Source organism: Carcharodon carcharias, chromosome 28, assembly GCF_017639515.1.
Source record: "Carcharodon carcharias isolate sCarCar2 chromosome 28, sCarCar2.pri, whole genome shotgun sequence".
NCBI classification, from domain to species: domain Eukaryota; kingdom Metazoa; phylum Chordata; class Chondrichthyes; order Lamniformes; family Lamnidae; genus Carcharodon; species Carcharodon carcharias.
In genome coordinates this window covers 32,600,688-32,620,637 of record NC_054494.1, presented here as the reverse complement: position 1 = coordinate 32,620,637, position 19,950 = coordinate 32,600,688, and the positions used below count along the sequence as shown (strand labels likewise).

General features: G+C 39.6%; 1 protein-coding gene across 15 annotated transcripts in view; it reads left to right on the top strand.

Moving 5' to 3' along the window:
• The first annotated feature begins 5,417 nt into the window (after window positions 1–5,417).
• The window catches only part of col13a1 (collagen, type XIII, alpha 1), a 239,574-nt gene continuing 225,041 nt past the window's right edge, over window positions 5,418–19,950 (top strand). For 14 of the 15 annotated variants that reach the window (XM_041176332.1, XM_041176335.1, XM_041176334.1 and 11 more), the window contains exons 1-2: window positions 7,760–8,410; window positions 9,020–9,089. In XM_041176332.1, the coding sequence (XP_041032266.1) occupies window positions 8,117–8,410; window positions 9,020–9,089 (364 nt within the window). In that variant the 5' untranslated portion in view covers window positions 7,760–8,116. Of the gene's footprint in view, window positions 5,481–7,759; window positions 8,411–9,019; window positions 9,090–19,950 lie in introns of those variants that run through there. The other variant, XM_041176321.1, reaches the window with a different exon arrangement.

Here is a 19,950-nt window from a genome sequence, read left to right as displayed (position 1 = left end):
ATCTGGCCAAAATTAGATGAGCGCAGATAGCTCAGAGGACTGTGGAGCTAAGAGATTGCAGAGATAGGGAGGAGTGAGGCTATGGGGGGATTTGTAAAGAAGAATGAGATTTTTAAAATCAAGATATGGCTTGACCAGGAGCCAATGTAGGTCAGTGAGCACAGGGGCGATAAGTGAACGGGGCTTGGTGCAAGTTAGGACATGAGCAACAGAGCTTTGGTTGGCCTCAGAATGGTGCTGAGGTAGTTGTTAGCATACACGTGAAAACTAATCCTGTGCTTTAGGATAATGTTGCCAAGGGGCAGAGTGTAAACGAGAAATAGGATGGGGCAAAAGACTGATCTTTGGGGGACATCAGAGATAACAGTAAGGGAATAGGAAGAGAAGCCATTGCCCATTGCAAGTGATACTCTGGCTCTGGTTAGAAAGATAAGAATGGAACCAGGCCAGAGCATCCCACCCAGCTGGATGACTGGAGAGGTTCATTTATGATGTCTTTTTATATGTCAGAGTTTTGATTTCTCAATCACAAAATAGGTATAAGGAAAATGGATATCTTGAAATCATATTAAACTGAGTACTGAAATCAATTGCAGGTGAATATAAAGGACTTCTATTTTTATTTGCTGCCATATCACTTTGCATAACATTATGTGAAAACTCTAAAGGCAGTTTATAGTCTGCTCCACATTTTCCTTTTAATTCACTTCTTGAAGTTCTTAGTTACCACGATTCTATTGGTTTCCAGTTCTCATGTCCAATGGATATTCTTTATGTATGAGTCGAAGCTCTCGGTGTTGGTATGCTGGTCAATCATTAAAGGCATCATAATTATTGAATTTAATTCCCTCACTCTCACATTATCTTTACAAAGCCTTCCACAGGGCTTTGCTTCTCAATCATTAGCTCTCTGTGATTGGGAATTCATAAGCAATTTTTGTTATATTACAGCTTATGTGTGGAATGTGTGAAGTGTGAAGAACTGGTGCACCAGAATGCAGAGAGCTTACTTTTAAAAATATTGTTTTACACTTCAAGATGATCCAGCTATTCAAATACATTGTAACCTCAAGAGTTCCTTTGTTTCATTGTCCAAAGTTAATATTAGTCTACACTGATACCATTAGTGAAATAAATGACATCAGCAATTTTATCTAAAACTTTTGTAGTTTCCTTCCTCTTAAAAGTACATGATTCTATAAACAGTCAATTTCATGTCCCCTGTTCTGAATGTTATGGTATGGAAATACATTCAAATGCATTGTCCCTTGCTTCATTCCTGACTGCATTAGTACAGCTGAATATTTTAATTGTTAATCAGTTAATTGTTAATTGTTGTTCAGACATGTAGATTCAATAAACCCTTTTGCGCAATAATAAAGGTAGGATATTTGGGCTGGTGTTAGATTAGGCCTATATTATCTGGAGTTTGGGACAATAAGAGCTGATCTCACTGAAATGTATACAATTGACAGGTATATGCTAAGACACCATCTCTTGCCGCTGGAAAGTTTGGAACACAGGGTCATAATTTCACGATAAGGGGTCAACCATTTAGGACTTAGATAAGAAAGAAATTTATTCACTCGGGGGATTGAGCATCTGCCAGAGAAAGCTGCAGATACTTAATCTTTGAGTATATTGAGGACTGAGATCAATATTATTTTAGACACTAAGGGGATCAAGGAAAATGGAGTTGAGGTAGAAAATCTTATTGAAAGAACAGGTTTGAGTTGCTGCAAAGCCTACTCCTACTCCTATTTCTTATGTTCTTATGTTAACCCATACAACGACAAAAAGCTTCAAATATGTCAGGGGCCTGAACAGATCCAGTAATAAGTTTAACCATTGCAATACATTGATCTCAACTTTATGACGGGGCCCCAGACTTAATCTTTGCATGGGGAACCTTGAGCATATTCAAAAATATTGAACCCGCTTTTCCAGATATGAGATATAAAGGCAGGCAAACAAGATATCAGTGACCAAACATCAATTTGATGCATGGAACCAAAATGGAGGAGGTTGAAGTTTGTTAGGAGTGCAGCTTGGGTATAATGCAGGATATTTGCTTTTTGTTCTATTTTCTTTCAAAGTCAAGTAGATTTCTTGTCCAGCAATGAGTTACACAGCAGTTAATCCCAATAAAATTTATTTTAACCTTCTCCTTACCAGATTGAAGACATTCACCACTTTGATGGACTAGTGTATTCTTCAGCTGACAAAACAAAACATATAATTGGTCATACTCACCTTCTCTGCACAACAGAGAATTTGCTGTTGCTTTCAGTAAAAACCCAAAGCAATCATTATAGCAAGCTTGGCTACATTTTTACAGTTGTAAAGGAAAACTTGTGTATACAGTGAACATGGGCAATGTCCATTTGTGCAGAGTGCACAAGACCAAAATTAGCACGGTTAATGGTGAGCACCACATTCTGTGTCAATCTGTTAATTAAATTCTGTTTACAACAGGCTAATTGTGTGATCATAAACCACACTATAGTTGGAGACCTTTTTGGGTTGGATGGAGGGATGGTAGAAAATTAGTTATAACTCATTTTAATCCAAGGCTATGTGATTTTTTTTGATGAGCTGATTGTGTGAACTAGTTTGACTGAGTTGTTTGACACTGGACTTGGCCTCTGCTTAGAAACTATGAACTTTTTTAACCCCAATGTTAAATGGATTCCAACACATAATGCATTAACCAATCAAGCACAACCAACACTACAGTAACGAGGAAAAATATACAAAATAATTTATGTATTGTTTCTTTATGAGTTACATTTCTTCTTAATATTTCCATTGGGCATCAGGATGTTTTATAGCATGTGTAAAGTTATAGAAGTAACACTGAGCTGAAGAGAAATATATGGATAATGCTATCCTCAGACTTAAGTGTAACCAAATCATAATTCTTACCATTTTGAGCATTCCTCCCATAAGTATCAAGCTGAAAGGTGAATAACAAACAGAGAGAAGAGAAACAAGATTCTCATTAAGGGCTTGTTAACAGCTGTTGAATTCAGATGGAGGCAAACTTGTTCTACAACCCTCAGGGGAGAATTAAACCAAAAAGATTAATATATGTTTCTAGTTGAACCTGGCATTCATTTCCAAATGGAGGGCAAGCAGTCCACATATCAATACAACAATGGTAGAAACTCTGTTGTTCATTTGGATGCAGTACAGTTGCAAACTGAGATTCTGCTCTTACTATAACACCCGTTGTACCCACATCTGATTGGCCTTGAATTTATGTCAGTTATTTGGACTTGAGTTTATGTCAAAATACTCGACTTGGGATTCATTTCAGTGAGCATTTCATTGATAACATTAGCAAATTGACCCAATACAAGTTAGCTTATCTTCAACATGGCGATATTGTCACAGTATACAACTTTGATCAACGAAGCGAAGGGAACAACTCCCCCAGCAACAATATTACATTGCCGTAGTAATTGAAAATCATGTTTGAGCTGTTTGGATGTCAGAAATCTCATTTACATGGTGTAAAAGATTTTTCTGTATTTAATGAGTTAACAGTAATACACCAGCACAGCTAGGAAAATGATTACTAAGAGAAAAGCAATCTTACCAGATATGTTCTTAAGAAAGGTCTTCAAACTCCATAATGTTTAATCTCTGCTCTGCCACACATTACCCTCTTCACACTCAGGAATAGAAATAATCAGTGAGCAGTTCATTGCTACAGGCTGCTAAATATTTGTATCATCCTGGCTGTTATTATACAAATAGCTATCAACTGAATAAACGTAAGCTATAATCATGATGCAGAATATGAAACATTGTTTTCTGTGCCTTTCAGTGTAATGAGTTGCTTATAAATAGCTTTTGAATTTACAGTTCCTGTGCGAAGACTATCTTAGGCCTTCTGCTAACTGTCTGGTATCGTGGAATATGAAAAGGGTTGGAAAAATAGAACTTTGGTACATCTATCCAGCTCCATTATTAAGAAAATATCATATCCCATGATATTTTTCATATCCATCTACTAAACGTTCTCCAAGAATTTATCTAACTGCTTCATGAATTTGTTAATACAATCAGCTCCCATTGTCTCTCTTTGTGATTCATTCCATAAATGAACCTCTCTCTGCATAAATCTAAATCTAAACTATCTGTTCATCCTTCCCTTGTTAAGTTTGAGGCTGTGCCCTCTTGTTTTAGAATGTGACTTTTGAAACATAGTTATTTACCTTATCTATTATCTTTAGGATCTTAAATATATCCTAATTAAATAGGTAGTTGTTTCTTTGGGGCAAGGGATGTCTGAAAATCAAGTCTTTCTGCTAGGATTTGCATAACCTGTGCAAGTTTTTAAATGGGTGACTTGTTATAAAATGGAAGCAGAGTATTCATTCTCAGATTCTCTCACCATGCTCTTGTGAGGCTAATCACAAAGCACAGTTGTTGATAGTTCTACAGAAACTTGGACCCAATCTCTACTCCTACTTCATGACCATGAGTTGCCCTTCAGGGGAAAATCAGAATGGAACAAAATTAAGATTTTCGAAGATTTTAATATAAAATATTCATGTGTATTTGCTCGAGTTTCAGGAGTTAAAATAAAACCAGATGTCACATGGTACAATAAAACTTGATTATACAAGCTTGCTCTTTACCATGATACTGGGGACCTGTTCTCAATCTTCCACAATCCCTATTGTCCAAAAAAAGTTACAATAAGTTCAAGAATTCCATCCTACTGGGAATATGCATCAGCTGCTTCTTGTTGCCATTGTGTCCTTAGACATTGTCTATGATGCTGCAATGCTACTGCACTATTGTAAATAAAGAACAAAAAAGAGTTAACTTCTGCAGAGTATCAATTTGTCTATTGTGGTGTGGAGTGACATAATTCAGAAACTTTGCAATGTACTCATGGAGTTAGATGTTTATGATCTATTTGTGAGTCTCCAAATAGAATTAGGACTATTGATTCTGGCATGAATGCTAATTGGGAAAGGGAGTACAAGTCTGACTGATGTTGCACTAATGTATTTTTATCATCAGTATTCTTTTCCCATATCATATTAAGATAAGAATGGTTTGCTCCCAGTCATAGACTTTAACAGAAGCCGTGAACAAGATGAAAGATACCCCTGGAATGTTCAAGCATTGTCATACTACAGGTACTGACCTCATATTGGTAAGCGTATAGAGCAATGTGACCCAAGTTCTACTGCCAACTCTTATATTATTTCTAGGAAGAACAGAACTCTGCACACATTTTTTTCTGCCTGTGCAGAGTATTCTACTCACCAAGAAGAAAACAGTACCAGAGGACTAAACAGTGATAAATGTGACTCCACTGATCAACATGGGAGACTGTGCTAAGCCAGAAAGTTATAGGTCTTTATAGTTCTGTTCTTACTTAACATCCAGGAGTCCATAAATATAGGATAAAGTTGGACTTGGACAAACATAAGTTGATCAGCATGGCTTTCTGAAAGGTAAGTTGAGCTTCACCAACATTTTAGAATTGTTTGACAATCTAACAGGGAGGTTAGATAAAGAAACCTTTAATTTATAATTTATGTTGATCTTCAGAAAGCATTTGGTACCACACAGAAACTTTGGGTACATGAAAATAAAGGAAATGTAGCCATAGACAGAGGGATATAATTGAACGAAAGATGGGAAAGAACAGAATAAGACAAAGCTGTATGATTGAAAAGATGTGCGGTGTGGCATATTAGAGTTCTATGCTGAAATCCATTGTATTTACAATTTACCTGAAGGACCTGTGCTTGGAATTTGGGGAAATAGTGAATATTGACTAAGGTTGTGGAAAAACTGTAGCACAATTTAGAAAGATGCGCAATAGATGCTAATAGATGTTCAATGCACAAAAAAATGATAAGTAAGAATTTGAAAGAAAGCATACTTTAAATGGTAAAATTTTAAATGAAGCTAAGCAGAAGAATGGAATATAGACTACTAACAGTGGTAGCTCAAATAGTCAAGGTCATAAAATAAGACAGCAGAATCCTCAGTTTTGTAACTAGAGGTGTTGAATCCAAAAGTTTGAATCTGTACAAGAGGTTAGTTAGGCCATAGTTTGAGTACTGGGTCCAGTTTTGAGCACTGGGTTTAAATTGAGAAGGTTAAGGGATTACCTGATCGAGGTCTTCAAAGATTAGGAAGATTATGATAAGGCAAATAGTGATAGACTGTTTCCACTGGTCAACCAGATAGCTAATAGGGGCCTGAAATTTAAAATAAACCCAAAAACCATTAAATGACAAGAGTAGAGGAAAAAATCTTCACATGAAGGTTGGTTATAACTTTCCACCACAATCCATTGCTGAAGCAGAGTCTGTTTGTTATTTTAATAGGGAATAAGATAGTGGCCTAAAAATGGAATATTAAACAGCACAGGGAGCTAGCTGAAGAGTGGGATTAGACAAGACTCATGCAGAAAAATAATGTGGACACTTAGGGGGAAGGAGTTGGGGTGCAGGGATGGGGCAAATGGCAGAAATAATGTGCTGTAATGTTCCATGGACATGATTGTTCCCAGGTGGTCCAACGGAGCGGCTCTGAGCTTGTTTGCTGATAACAGTCTCACATTTCTTCCCTAAGGAGCTTGAGGTGCCTTCACTGCCCAAAACACTGCAGATTACACCGTTGTGGTGTAACAATCTTATTAGGGTTTATCTTTCAATTGGTCAATTAATAAGAAGCTCTCAGGAGCTGATGCCTACTGAAAGTACGGACAGGATACTGACAAAAAGATATAAACCAGGCCAGTACTTGTTTCAGTGCTGAAATGCCAACTTGGCATCCACCCCTTCTATATCACCCTCCAATGTACACTGTATAAATGAACATAGAAAAAGGCAATCACTCAGATAAAGTCAGACCTGCTGAGAAGTGTTAAGTGGAAACACCTCCTCCAACTGTGCCCTAACAAACCCCTTCAGAATTTTAAAGACCTCTGTTGGGTTATCTCTCAGCCTTTTCTAGAGAAAGGAACCCCACCCAGCCTTTTCTAATAGCTGAAAGCTTTCCTTGGGATTATCCATTAAGCAGCCACTGTCCAGTAAAATCTCCGGGTGGTATGAAGGCTATGCCAGGGGGACTGGGTTATAAAAAAAAACAACCACTGCAAATAAATCTGAGCTGAAGAAAACCACCAACGCTACACAACCAGTTGTGGAAACAAGGTGCGGATAGCAAACAGAATTAATTTGGGTCACCTCCAGGCAAAACGTTAGGAAGCACTGCAATTTCCAGCATTTGGAGACTGTTATTCATTGGTGTCGAGTGAGCAGTCTGTTTCGGTCCATGTGTGAATTCGGGAGCTGCCAAATGGCTGTGTTTCATGTTTGTGTGATATGGTCGTGAGTGACGGTGTCGAAAGGTGTCGGGTGAAGCTGCGGCACTTTTAACGTTGATTTCAGTTCCCTAAGTAAAGTGCTGCTGGTGTTTGCGTCCCAGTATTGACTGTCTCTCTCCTTGTAACTCGGATTATAACGGTCCGTTTGACCAGTTCAGGAGCAGACTGCAGCATTTGAAATTTCTGCCCCGTGCTTGTTGGCCCTTTAAAAAGAAACCCTTCACAGCAGTTTAAAAATAATCGGATGTGTTTGGGAGGGGAGGGGGGGTGGAGGAGGAGGGAAGGTGCACGTCACTCACGATCAAAGTGGAGATTCCGACCTGAAACCCGCCCTGTCACGTTGAAAAATAAATAAATTATGTTAAACAGACGTATGGCTGGAAATAGCATTGATAAACCAGAGCAGTGAAGGACTGTGTTAGGTTCCCGTTAAGACTGGGGATGGTTTCATTGCTGACCCTTAACTGCCATCTGTGTGGATCACGCTGACTGTAGCAGAGTTGCTGCTCTTAGCAAGAGTTGTGGGAGACTTCAGACTTCAACTTTTCTGCTTCATTTCCAGTGTGTATCCAAGTGAACAACCGCGGCCGACGGGGAATCTATAAAATTAGCCACTGTTTTTTTTTTCCCCCCCGTAGTTGTTTTCGGAGACATTTGCACGGCCAATTCCCCTGGATCAGCTCCCATGAGTTGAGGATTTTTACTGCCAGTCTCGGCTCCAGAAGTCTGTGTGCGAGTTGAGCGACTATGGAAGGTTCTCCGAAGTCGACACGGGAGGCGAGTCGCCCGGCTTTCCGAAGGACCTGTAATGCATCTCAGATGTTCCAGCGTTGGCGACACTGTCCAGACATCTCTGGGGTCGTGTGCTGTCTCCTATCAATTGTGTCTCTCGGGTTTTGCATTCTGGTGCATTACAGGACTTCAGATCTGCAAACTCGTGTCTCACATTTGGAGGCAGAAAGGCAGGCTTTCTCAACCCGGCTCTCAATGGACCAAATGGAACCGGCTATTTTTAACAGAGTAGATCAGCTACTGGACGAGGTTGGTGCAGTGACTGCCTTGCAAGAGTGTTAAAACTCCGAAACTGCAAGTATTCCTTGCAAGCTATCGTTTATCATTGCATCGCATTGTTAGTGTGATTGCAAATTGTATATTTAATTACAGCTCGTAAATAAAAGATAATCTTTTCCGCCAAACCCTGAAGCGAAGTTAAACAAATACTTAGGTTTCCAACAACTTTGTCCAAAACACATGCCCAAATATTTGTTGCAAATACGCAGAAAAAAAGAATTGCCTGGGCTTTTATTGTATCACAGTTGGCATCGGCTTAAAGAATATCGCACTGAAGCATTTCCACCTTCTGCCAAAAACACATTCACTCCCCCCCCCCCACCGCCCCCAAAAATACCATTTTCTTAAATATATTGAGAGTACAGTGAAGCCCCCAGCAGCTGGGATTTTAAAGATCTGCTTATTTACAGCAACAAAATGCTAGCAGAACAATGATAGTTTAATGACAGTTTTAACCGTTGTATGAAATTGCTATTCAGGTTATTTATTTGAGTGGCTGGTGGGGTTGCGGGGTGGGGGGTGGTTATTTGCTGCAAAACAGTGCGTGCAAAGCTCCAACTAGTATTTGTCTGATTCCAGAAACTGAAGGCACGTTTACCCAAGATTCGAGTGGTTCGCAATGTTCCTGGTGACTGTGTGTGTCCCCCAGGTAAGTGCTGACCAGGCATCCCACTTCCAATCCCTTTCCCATTAACTGTTCAGCATCTCACCAGTAGCAGAGGGTCCCCTCCAAAGGGGGTGAACTGAAGCACCCAGCGTTGTATCAGTGACACATTTATTACAATGAGGGTGAGGGAGGGCAGTACAGTCAGTTTCCAAGCTCCAGTTAAAGGTTTGGTGGTAAACTTTTGCTAAGGGGCGGCAAGCCCCTTTGAGGATCTCAATAAAATATTTGCACATCTTCCCAATTCCATCTATCATCAACACACTGATAGATGAGGATAACCTTTTCACTGTGGCGTGGTAATAATATATTGCCAGAGAAAGTTGGGATAGATCCCTAATTGAATAATCACCTCCACATATATCACCAAATTCCAATGTTGCAAACGCGCGACAGAAAATACGAGAATATTTCGAAAAGCTGCAATAGTACCGAGAGGGTTAACATTTGATGTGGTGTAGGGTGTCTAGAGTTGGATTTAAGATTATAGTTGCGGAAAAGATTAAAGCGTTGGTTGTTGGCACGGTTGGAAATGCTATTCTAGCCCTCTTGCGACAGCAATCTATAAAATCTACCGCTGAAGCTATCTGTTACCTTACAGTAATTATCATCATTATATCAGCCGGGCTTGCTGCACACAAAAGTACTCCCATTTTCACTGCTTTTACATCATACCTAATATGAAACACGATGGATTGATTTTAATGGTCCATGTCATTGGAAGCTGAAAGTAAATTCTTATAAAACACAGAATGGAAGATTGCACTAACCAGCCTCGTCCCTTGTTAATTTGTAAAGAAAACTTTTATTTGTAGTTTCCCAGAGAAGGTAGGGATGGGCAATAAATGCTGGCCTAGCCAGCGACACCCACATCCCTTGAATGAATATAAAGATGTCGTTAAGTATTTGCGCAGATGAATAGATTCACATTGCTGCTGCCTTCTTCCTCAATCAGTTCTCCAGCTGGCTGCATGTGTTGCCGCTCAGGTCCTAAAGCCAGGCTCCTCCTGTCTGGATGGGGCCCGAGGTGGTTCTCTCGACCGTACTGCCTGCAGGCGGTCTGGCCCGTTGCCTTCCAGAGGGAGGCCATCAGGGATCTGTTGGGAGATTGAGTGAGGAAGTAGACCAGGACTGGGATAATTCCAGAGTGTAAAGCAAGTCTTCTTCTCACTTCCCAAATAACTTCACATATTGGATTACTTTGAGGTATAACACAGTTTAAGAAGGCAAACTTCAAGAGTATTGGTTACAAATTAAAGACTTGCACTCCTACACATTAAAACAGCGACTTTCCCAAAGTACTTCATTGACTGTAAAGCACTTTGGGACATCCTGTGGTCATGAAAGGCGCTATAGAAATGCAAGTCTTATCTTTTCCAGTAGTCGTCTGAACTTTACTATTTTAAAATATCAGATTTAGGGTCTGTGCGTATAAGATGGCCAATAATAAATCCAAAATGAAATTGAGGAGAAACTTTCTTTATCCAGGGAGTGGTGATAATATGGTTTAGGTGAATAGTGAAGGAAAGCTGGATAAGTACATGAGGGAGAAAGGAACAGAAGGTTATATGAGGTAAGGTGGGAGGAGGCTCCGGTGGACAAATGACCTGTTTTTGTGCTGTAAAAATCTGTCATTTAAAATAATGATGAAGCTTTGTAGACAGTAAAGGAAACATTTCCTGGGGCTGCAGAGAGGTGTGTGTTTTGGCGATGTATTATTAGCTCATTAGTTCTTTTCTAGAACAGTTCCCAATATGGGCTGGAATTTTACGGCCCCATCACAGCATGCAGCGAGCCATTCTAAACTCCATTGACTTTGGCAGGAATGTAAAACCCCGCTGGTGTAACTCTCCGTCCTTGGTAGGGATTTGAAACTACGCAATATTGGAAGTATAGGTCATGTCTGCTACAGTCTGAAAAGAAAGATGGGTTAACAGGTCATGGGACCAGCTTCTCAGAGATGGACAGAGAAAGTTGCTGAGACTGTTAAGAACATAAGAAATGGGAGCAGGACTAGACCACATGGCCCACTGAGCCTGCTCCGTCATTCAGTTCGATCGTGGCTGATCTTGGGCTTCACCTCCATTTTTCTGCTCACTCCCTGAGAGACCAAAAATCTGTCTATCCCAGCCTTAAATGTATTCAACGATGGAGCATATACAACCCTCTGGTAGAGAATTTCAAAGATTCACAACCCTTTGAGTGAAAAAATTTCTCCTCATCTCTGTCCTAAATGATCAGCCCTTTATCCTGAGACTGTGTCCCTGTGTTTTTGTTTCTGTTGTTCGGGGAATCTATCTCTCAGCATCCACCCTATCAAGCTCCTTCAGAATTTTGTAGGTTTCAGTGAGATCGCCTCTTGCTCTTCTAAACTCCAGAGAAAATAATCCCAATTTATTCAGCCTCTCATAATAGGACAACACCCTCATCCCAAGGACCAATCTAGTGAACATTCGCTGTACCGCCTCCAATGCAAGTATATCCTTTCTTAAATATGAAGATTAGAGTTGCACACAGTACTTCAGATGTGGTCTCATCAAAAGTATTTACAACTGTAGCAAGATTTCTTTATTTCTGTACTCCTATCCCCTTGTAATAAAGGCCAACATGCCATTTGCCTTCCTAATTGCTTGCTGCACCCACATGCTAACCTTTTGCATTCCTCGTATAAGCACACTCAAGTCTCTTTGGACAACAACACTTACAAGTTTCTCACCTTTTAAAAAATGTTCTGCTTTTTTATTCTTATGACCAAAGTGAATAACTTCACATTTCCCTAAATTATACTCTTTCTACCATCTTGTTGCCCACTCACCGATCCTGTCTATATCTCTTTGCAGCCCCTCTGTGTTCTCCCCACAGCTTACCTTCCCACCTAGCTTGGTATCATCAGCAAACTTAGATACATAACTCTGTCTCTTCATCTAAGTCATCAATATAGATTGTAAATAGCTGAGGCCCCAGCACTGATCCTTGCAACACTCCACTATTCACTGCCTGCCAACTTGAAAAAGCCCCGTTTTTGCCCACTCTGTTTTCTATCTATTAACCATCCTCTATCCATGCTAATATATTACTCCCAACTCCATGAGCCCTTATTTTGCCTATTAACCTTTTGTGCGGCATCTTATTGAATGCCTTTTGGAAATCCAGGTATACTATATCTATTGGTTCCCCTTTATCTACCCTACTAGTTACATACCCAAAAAAGTCAAATACATTTGTCAACAGAATTTCCCTTTAGTAACTCCATGCTGTCTTGTTCTAATCACAATATGCTTTTCTAAGTGCATTGTTAAGACTTCCTTAATATTAGATTCCAGCAGTTTCCCAACAACTGATGTTAGACTAACTGGCCTGTAGTTCACTGCTTTCCCTCTCCCTCCTTTTTTGAACATTTGCTAATTTTCAATCTAGTAGGACTGTTCTCAAATCTAAGGAATTTTGGAAGATCATAGTTAGCATATCCATCATCTCTGCAGGTATCTCTTTTAGAACCCTAGGGTGTAGGCCATCAGGTCTTGAGAATTTGTTGGATTCTAGTCCCTTAAGTTTCACCAATATATTATCTTTGCTGATATTAATTTCCCTAATTTCTTCACTCTTTTTAGCCCCTGGGTTATTATCTATTTCTGGTATGGAACTTGTGTTTCTACTGTGAAGACAGACACAAAATATTTGTTCAATGCCTCCATCAAATTCCTCATTCCCCATGATAATTTCTCCTGTCTCTGCTTCTAAGGGACCAACATTTACTTTAGCTACCCTCTTCCTTTTTGTATACTTATATAAGCTCTTACAATCTGTTTTATATTTTGGCTTGTTTACTCTCATATTCTAGTTTTTCCCTTTTTATCAACTTTTTAGTGGTCTTGCTGAAAAAAGAGGCAGGTCGAAGCTTTTCATCTTGCACTCATCAGGACACTTTGCAAGAATCCCAATATAAGGGTACTAAGTATATTAGTATTCTTGCAAAGTGTCCTGATGGGTGCAAGACAGAAAGCTTAGACATGTCTCTTTCGTCAGCAATACTCAAGTTCTGTACTACCAATAAGATGATTTTTGGTGGTCCTTTGCTGGTTACTAAAACACTTTTGTGTTCGTGAAACTGAGCCATGAAACTGACTTCAAGGAAAAGAGAACAACAAATGAAAATGAAATATACTGCTAGGTGATCTTCACTTCCAGTCCTCACCTCTTTCCTTTTGCTTAGATCAGTCCTTGCTCTTTGCAGCGTTAGTGAAGAGTTTCTACCCACAGTGTTTAAACCTTCTTTTCCACCAGGTGCTCCCTGACTTGCTGTATATTTACAGCTCTTCTGTGTTTATGCTTTAGATTTGTATATTTTATCTCCTCACTGGTATTTTTTTTAAAAAGCATAGGAACAAAGTTGACTTATTGGCCGTGTGTCATTTGAGAATTGTGCTTTTCTATATTGAAAGATTAAAATGTAAATTTACTAACATTTTGCCTGAAAAACACATGTTGACTGTGCTGATAAGGACCTCAGCAATAATTTTGTTTTGATACAGTTTATACAGTCCATTAGGTACACATCTGGGTTTTATTTTAATTTTTCCACCCACATTTGGATCTTGTGGTAGTAGGTATCATTGATGTCAGAAAAAATTACTTCAAACCCAGACCACATGACCACAGCCACTGATTGAATGAATGCATGTGTGACCCAAGCGGTGCTTGTTGTGTTCACCCACAAGAAGTGAATTGGGAAGCAACAATTGCATTCTAAATCTACAGTGACAGATAAAGTAGACTTCTTCGGCAAGAGAAGTTGTAAAGCTGGTAAAATTGGCTTGTCTCAAGATTCACTATCTGCAGTAGAAAGCTGAAACCTGATGTTTATCTGTATTATGATGGGGTAGTTTGGCAGATAGCTGATTGGAACTGAGTTAAATATTTATACCATACTAGAAATCTGGTTAGCCTTAGAAGGAAGAAATTATTTTATTGCCCATCAGCCCTGTATATAAATGTTCAAATTAATAAAATTAAAATCAATTACAAAAATATCCTGTAATAATAATGTATAAGAAATGTATATTACTTTAAGTCCATTGCTAACATATTACTCATTATGACATTTAATTTCTCTAAAGTTTTAACCATTGGAAAAATCTGTTTTCCTGTAATGGATCTGGCAGAGTAAAGGCTGTAAATAATTCTCCTGTCAACAGCCAACTCACTTATTTTATAAGTGTTTAGTTTATTACATGGAAACTAGCCTGTAGCTTGGTTCTGACAGGCAATGAAGACCATTCATTTACCTTCTTGGAGGTCACATATTTCAGCATTATTTTAAACCAGTCCTAGTGATGACGATGCTCGAACCCAATTATCTGGGCACAGGATTCTAGTACAGGTGACTTTATTTGATCCCACTATTCTGGAATTAAGCTGGATATGTGAAGATTTTCCAGATTGGTCATGAGCTGCATTTGGAATTCCTCTCTTTGGTCGCACTTCTACCTAACTATATATCGCTGCGCTGGATCTACACAGCTTCACACTGAAAACAAACAAACTAGTCAAGAGCAAAGCGCTGTGGATTCAGGAAGCCTGAAATAAAATAGAAAATGCAGGAAATACTCAGCAGGCCTAACAGCATCTGTGAAGAGAGAAACGGAGTTAATGGGCGGAACTGTCCCTGATTTACACTGAGTGCGGTAGCAGCCAGGAAAAGAACGTTTTACCCGCTGGCTGCAACGGTGGCTTTTCACACCATGTTGTCCCAATCCCACTTCATTAATCGTGCAGCATTCCTGGGAAACATGCCATTTCCATGGTGGGTGGGCTCTCATTTGCCCACCATGCCATCACGTCACCGCTTCATCACGGCAGGCGTTTATTTAAAGTGCAGCCACGCGCACACCTCTCAGTTCTTCCAGCCCAGGACTGCTGCACAGAAGCAGTGGCCCTGAAAGGCAAGAAGACTGCAGCCCTGCGAGTCAGTGGTACATCCCTGGAATGCCTTTTCGAGGCTGTGGAAACCCATCGTGTAGTCGTCTACCCCAGACCTGGCCACAGGAGATCCAGCAATCTCACCACTCTGGCTTGGTAGGCGATGGCACAGAAGAGGTTGGCTAATCCAATGCAGTAAGATGATCTCATCTGTGCCACCAGGGTAAGGAAACCATCCCATTATTCTAATCTCACACACTTATGCACTTCACACATCAGTAGCATCTCACTCACTGCCAATTCAAGGGACATCACCGCTCACACTCTCACACACACCCCCACATCTCCATCTGGCCTCGTCTCCTCTGGAGGCTGCCTCCTCAGCCCTCACCATCTTGAGGCCACTTGAGCAGATCAACTTGTGCCCCGACACACACCGTGGGATACCCCGTTCCCCAGTACAGCCCTCACCATGCAGCCTCTTCCCTTGCCTGAGACCACTTCTCCCATTTCCCAAGCAAGCCCTGGCCCTGCAGCTGTTGAAAAGCCACCCCCGCCTAATGGCTGGTCTGGTAGGTAGACACCTGCCCATGAGCCCCGCTAAAATGGGTGCTGCCTGTGAAGCCTGGCGCTGATGACTGCGCGAGTGCTGCCCAAAGTAAGGTAGGCAAACAAACCTCGAAGTCCCGAGCGAAGTGCAGCTCGCCAGTGCATGTTGAATATGTTCAATCATGAAACACATCAGCGTGATTGCTCGGACGATCCAGCGTGGGGGGTATGATTCCGGCAAGCTAGGCTTATAATGATATGCAGATGTATTATAATGTATTTCCAATGGTGGAAAATGCAGCCTGCCATTGATGGGCAGAGCAGATGATTTCAAACTGGTTTCATAGCGTCATGAAATTGATTTTTGGATTCTCGCCATATTGTCCGTTCACACCGCCAAACACGCCTGCTGCCAATGGGCACGGAAAATTCCATTCAATGTCATAGGTCACTGAACCCAGTGTTCAGACAAAAGCCACAGACCTGAACTCCGTTTCTCTCTCCACAGTTGCTTTCATACCTGCTGAATGTTTCCAGCATTTCTGTTTTTAAACCAGTGAGGAGGTCAAATTACCATCACAATGCATTGTCAAAAAAATTCTGCAACAAGATCATATTCTAGAATAGCCAACATAACAGTCTCAGTCATACATATTTGTCAGAATTTTCAGTAGGCAATGCCTTGTGTGAGTACTTGACCCTCTTCAAGTTTATTTAGTTGTTTGTGCTTCAACTTATTTTGGCATTGTCTTCATTCAGTGCTTACAGTATTGCTGCACCATATGCATGAAACCAGAATGTGGGGACTCACGACTATTTCCAGCCCTGTATTATATTGGACAATGAAGGTACCACTCATCAATAGTGGATTTATTGCACTTGCCTCTAATGAGAACAGCACTGTTAGGGAAGGTGCTGTCAGTGTGAATTATTTGAACACTAAAGACAACCTCTGATCTTACTTTAAAATATAAGCTGTCCTAAAGTCAGTTGATGCTGAGCCGATGGACAGACTACTTGCTTATCATCAAAAAAAAATAACCTACTTTGTTTCTGATTGGCTAAGGAATTTTTTAAGAATTGCACTGTAATGGTGGAAATTTATTAGATACAGTAGGTTACATTTGGTTGTAAACACATAATGAATATGCTTCTCCCTTGTTTTCAAATTAAACTTGTGAATGATGACATTACGATTAACTTGAGGATATTTTGGAAACTGGGTATTGCTACACAAGAACATAAAAATCCTTAACTTTCAGAATCCCAGAACTCTTTTTAAAATGTTTGTATACTTCTAAGAATCAACCAAGGTAGGTCCGCACCAAAAGATATTACTTCAGAAAAATCTGTATACATGATTTCAACAGTTCAGAGTATTGAGAATTTCCGGTGGCACTCCTGAGAATTCAGGTCAAGAGTCTCTTGTAAGTTCTTAAGTTACCAGAAGCTCTTATCCAATTTTATCAGATTGCACTCACGAAGCAAAATCTTCTATGTTGATTTCAAATGCATAAAGAATTCCACAGTGATTGAAAGAAATGGCTGGTATGAATGGATATCACTATTAGCTAGTGCAAAAAAAAATCTTATGAAGGTTTGTGTTACCTGGCCTCAATGGTAAGTTGGGTGTAAAGTGACTTTGGTTGTGACTGTTTTTCTCAAGCTTTCAGTATTTGTACAGAATGTCTCTTATTACCATGTGAGTGGCATATATCTAAGAAAATAATGAATTACTTTGCATTGCTTGAATGATTGGTTGAGCTAACAAGCTTAGAGTAATTAACTGCAGAAGTTGTGCCATGAGTCAGGTGTTATGGATTTAAGATCTACTCCAGGGTCGTGAGCACATAGTCTAGTTGGAAACTTCAGTGTAATAATGAGTAAGGATGTGGGGCTAAACCAAAGCCCTGTCTGTCTTTTCAAGTAGCTGTAAAAGATCCCACGGCACTATTTGAAGAAGAGCAAGGGAGTTGCTCTGTTGTCTGATCAACATTTATTCCTCAAGCAACATAATAATTAATTGGCCGTGAAGCACTTTGAGATGTTTGGAGGCAACTGTATAAATTTGAATCCTTTGTTATTAAATGAAGAATGAACAAGACCTTTAATATTGTGCCTTTCAAAGGTTGTGGACCTTAAGAATCTGGAACTGATTAAACCTGGGCTGAAATGGACACAGTCCAATTATGTTCTGTTACTAAATATAATAAATAACTTATTTCATTTCAATGCTCCTCCTTGCCCTGGAACTGCTTTTCTCTTTAACATCGAATTTCCAAAATGCTTCTGCATTTTTTGGGTCTGCCCATACGGTTCTTGTCTCCCTTATGTCTTTCCTTTCTGCACTCATCCCCTAAATCACTGCTTGCTCTGACTTTCAATATTAGACACAGCATCTGACTAGACCAGCTTGGCACTGAAGAGTTTTACTTGGATGTTTGCAACTAATGAGAGGAAAGCAGTTGGATGCAAAGTGCAGGGAAGAGTGTTAGCAGCTGAATAAATGATCAGATCAAGATGGGGAGGGATTAGGTACTGGTGTCCACACAGAAACAATTGCATTGCAAGTGTTCTTGATTGTATTCTTGGACATCTGTTGGTAGTATGTTTAACCCAAAACATGCACACATAAAATATATTTTCTTATGTGGCATGTACATCGTCCTCCTTTTGTTCCTTCTTTTACTTCCCTGTTGAGTCGCAGGAAGCCGAAACAACATTTGAGATACAAGTCAATATAGTGCTACATGCAGTGCTTGCTGTGCATTCCTTCAGTTACAAGAGCGGTTGTGTTCATAAAAAGGATGAAAAGCAGTTGACATTTTGTTCTTTTTCTTTGGAAAGACCTAGCATAATTTCTTGTGCAAATCTTGCATATTTCCTGTATTTTAAAATGGTACAAGCTCTATAGATTTTGTTCTGATGTGGCCTCCATATGCAGTTCTGTCTGTATTTGAAAACAATACTGGAGGGTGGATCCGGTGGGTGTGATCAGATAAAATTGGATAGAAAGTTCAGGTAACTCAAGAGTCTACTAGAGTCTAAAATTCTTGGCCCAGTGTTATGACCAATGTAATTGGTAAAGCTGACTTATTTAAAAATCCCAGAGGGAAACCTTAAACAACTGTCATAACCTATAATTGTAAGTGTTATGTTTGAGGTGCGACTCTGAATTCAGGAATCAGACCACCAGTTCTCGAGGTTTTACATTAAACTAAATGAAACATTTTAATAATTTACACAGGTTAAAATATACTATATACATTCATAGCTTCATGACACCCAGGCAAGTTGTATTAATAACCAATGGAAAAATATTCTACAAAGTGTCCCATATCTGTGCTGAGTTAACCTGGTCAGCAATGCAATGTGGACACAGCAGTTTGTCTCTGCCTCTGTTGACTAGGCGGGAAATAAATAGTAATAATAAAATAATAGTGAAAGTAGGGAGCTGGATACATTTTCCCTCAACTATCTTTTTTTTGCCGGTGTATTTTTTTGTCCAGTTCACACTGGTCATATGGTGACTGATCAAGCAGTGGTAAGCTGTAACATGTGCATGCGGCAATGTTTCACAGGTTGTAGCTGACTTTATCAGGATAGCAGCTGATGGAAGTTCATCTTGACTGTTCTAATACCATCTCCACCCCTGTCATCCACCCAGTTTCCAAGCTGTGCCTTCTTGGCTCTATTCTATGACAAAGCTGTGATCTGTTGGGGTCTGCAGTAATGACCCCTTACAACGTACTTTTGACACATCCTCTTTAGGCTAGGTCAGGTAGTGTCAAAATCTTCAAGTTAGTGCCTGTCCTTTTGGTGGCTTAAAGGGATTGTTACATTTCAGGCATCCACCTAAGCTAAAGTAATACAATGTAGGAGAATGGCAAGATTATGCATGAAGTACAATTGGAACAAACATCGATAAACTGACTGCAGTGAAAACTTCCCATAAAATGTTCTTTAAGAATTAAGATGCTTCTAAAATACGCACCCTTTAAGCTTGTATACTTATTTCTGAATCAGAATAACTTTAAACTATTTTAAGAAAGTAAAATTATTTTTTTTTTTTGAAATTTGTTTCAAAATTATTTTTATAATTTTATTGCAGCTAGATTCTGCAATGCTAAAGATGTATAACTCAAATATTACTTGGCAAAAACCCCAATAAAGACTTAAGTGTAGAAATTAGTTGGCATATTAACACATGAACACTCAGCTTATTAGTATGTCTGCTATTTTTAATGGAAGTGAACACGTCTGTTAAAATAGGAAATACAAGTATCATATGAACATGTTAAGCACTCACATCCTATTTATGGCAAATAGTAATTTCTAAGCTTTTAAAATCTGATTTAATCAAATTTACAAAAGCTTT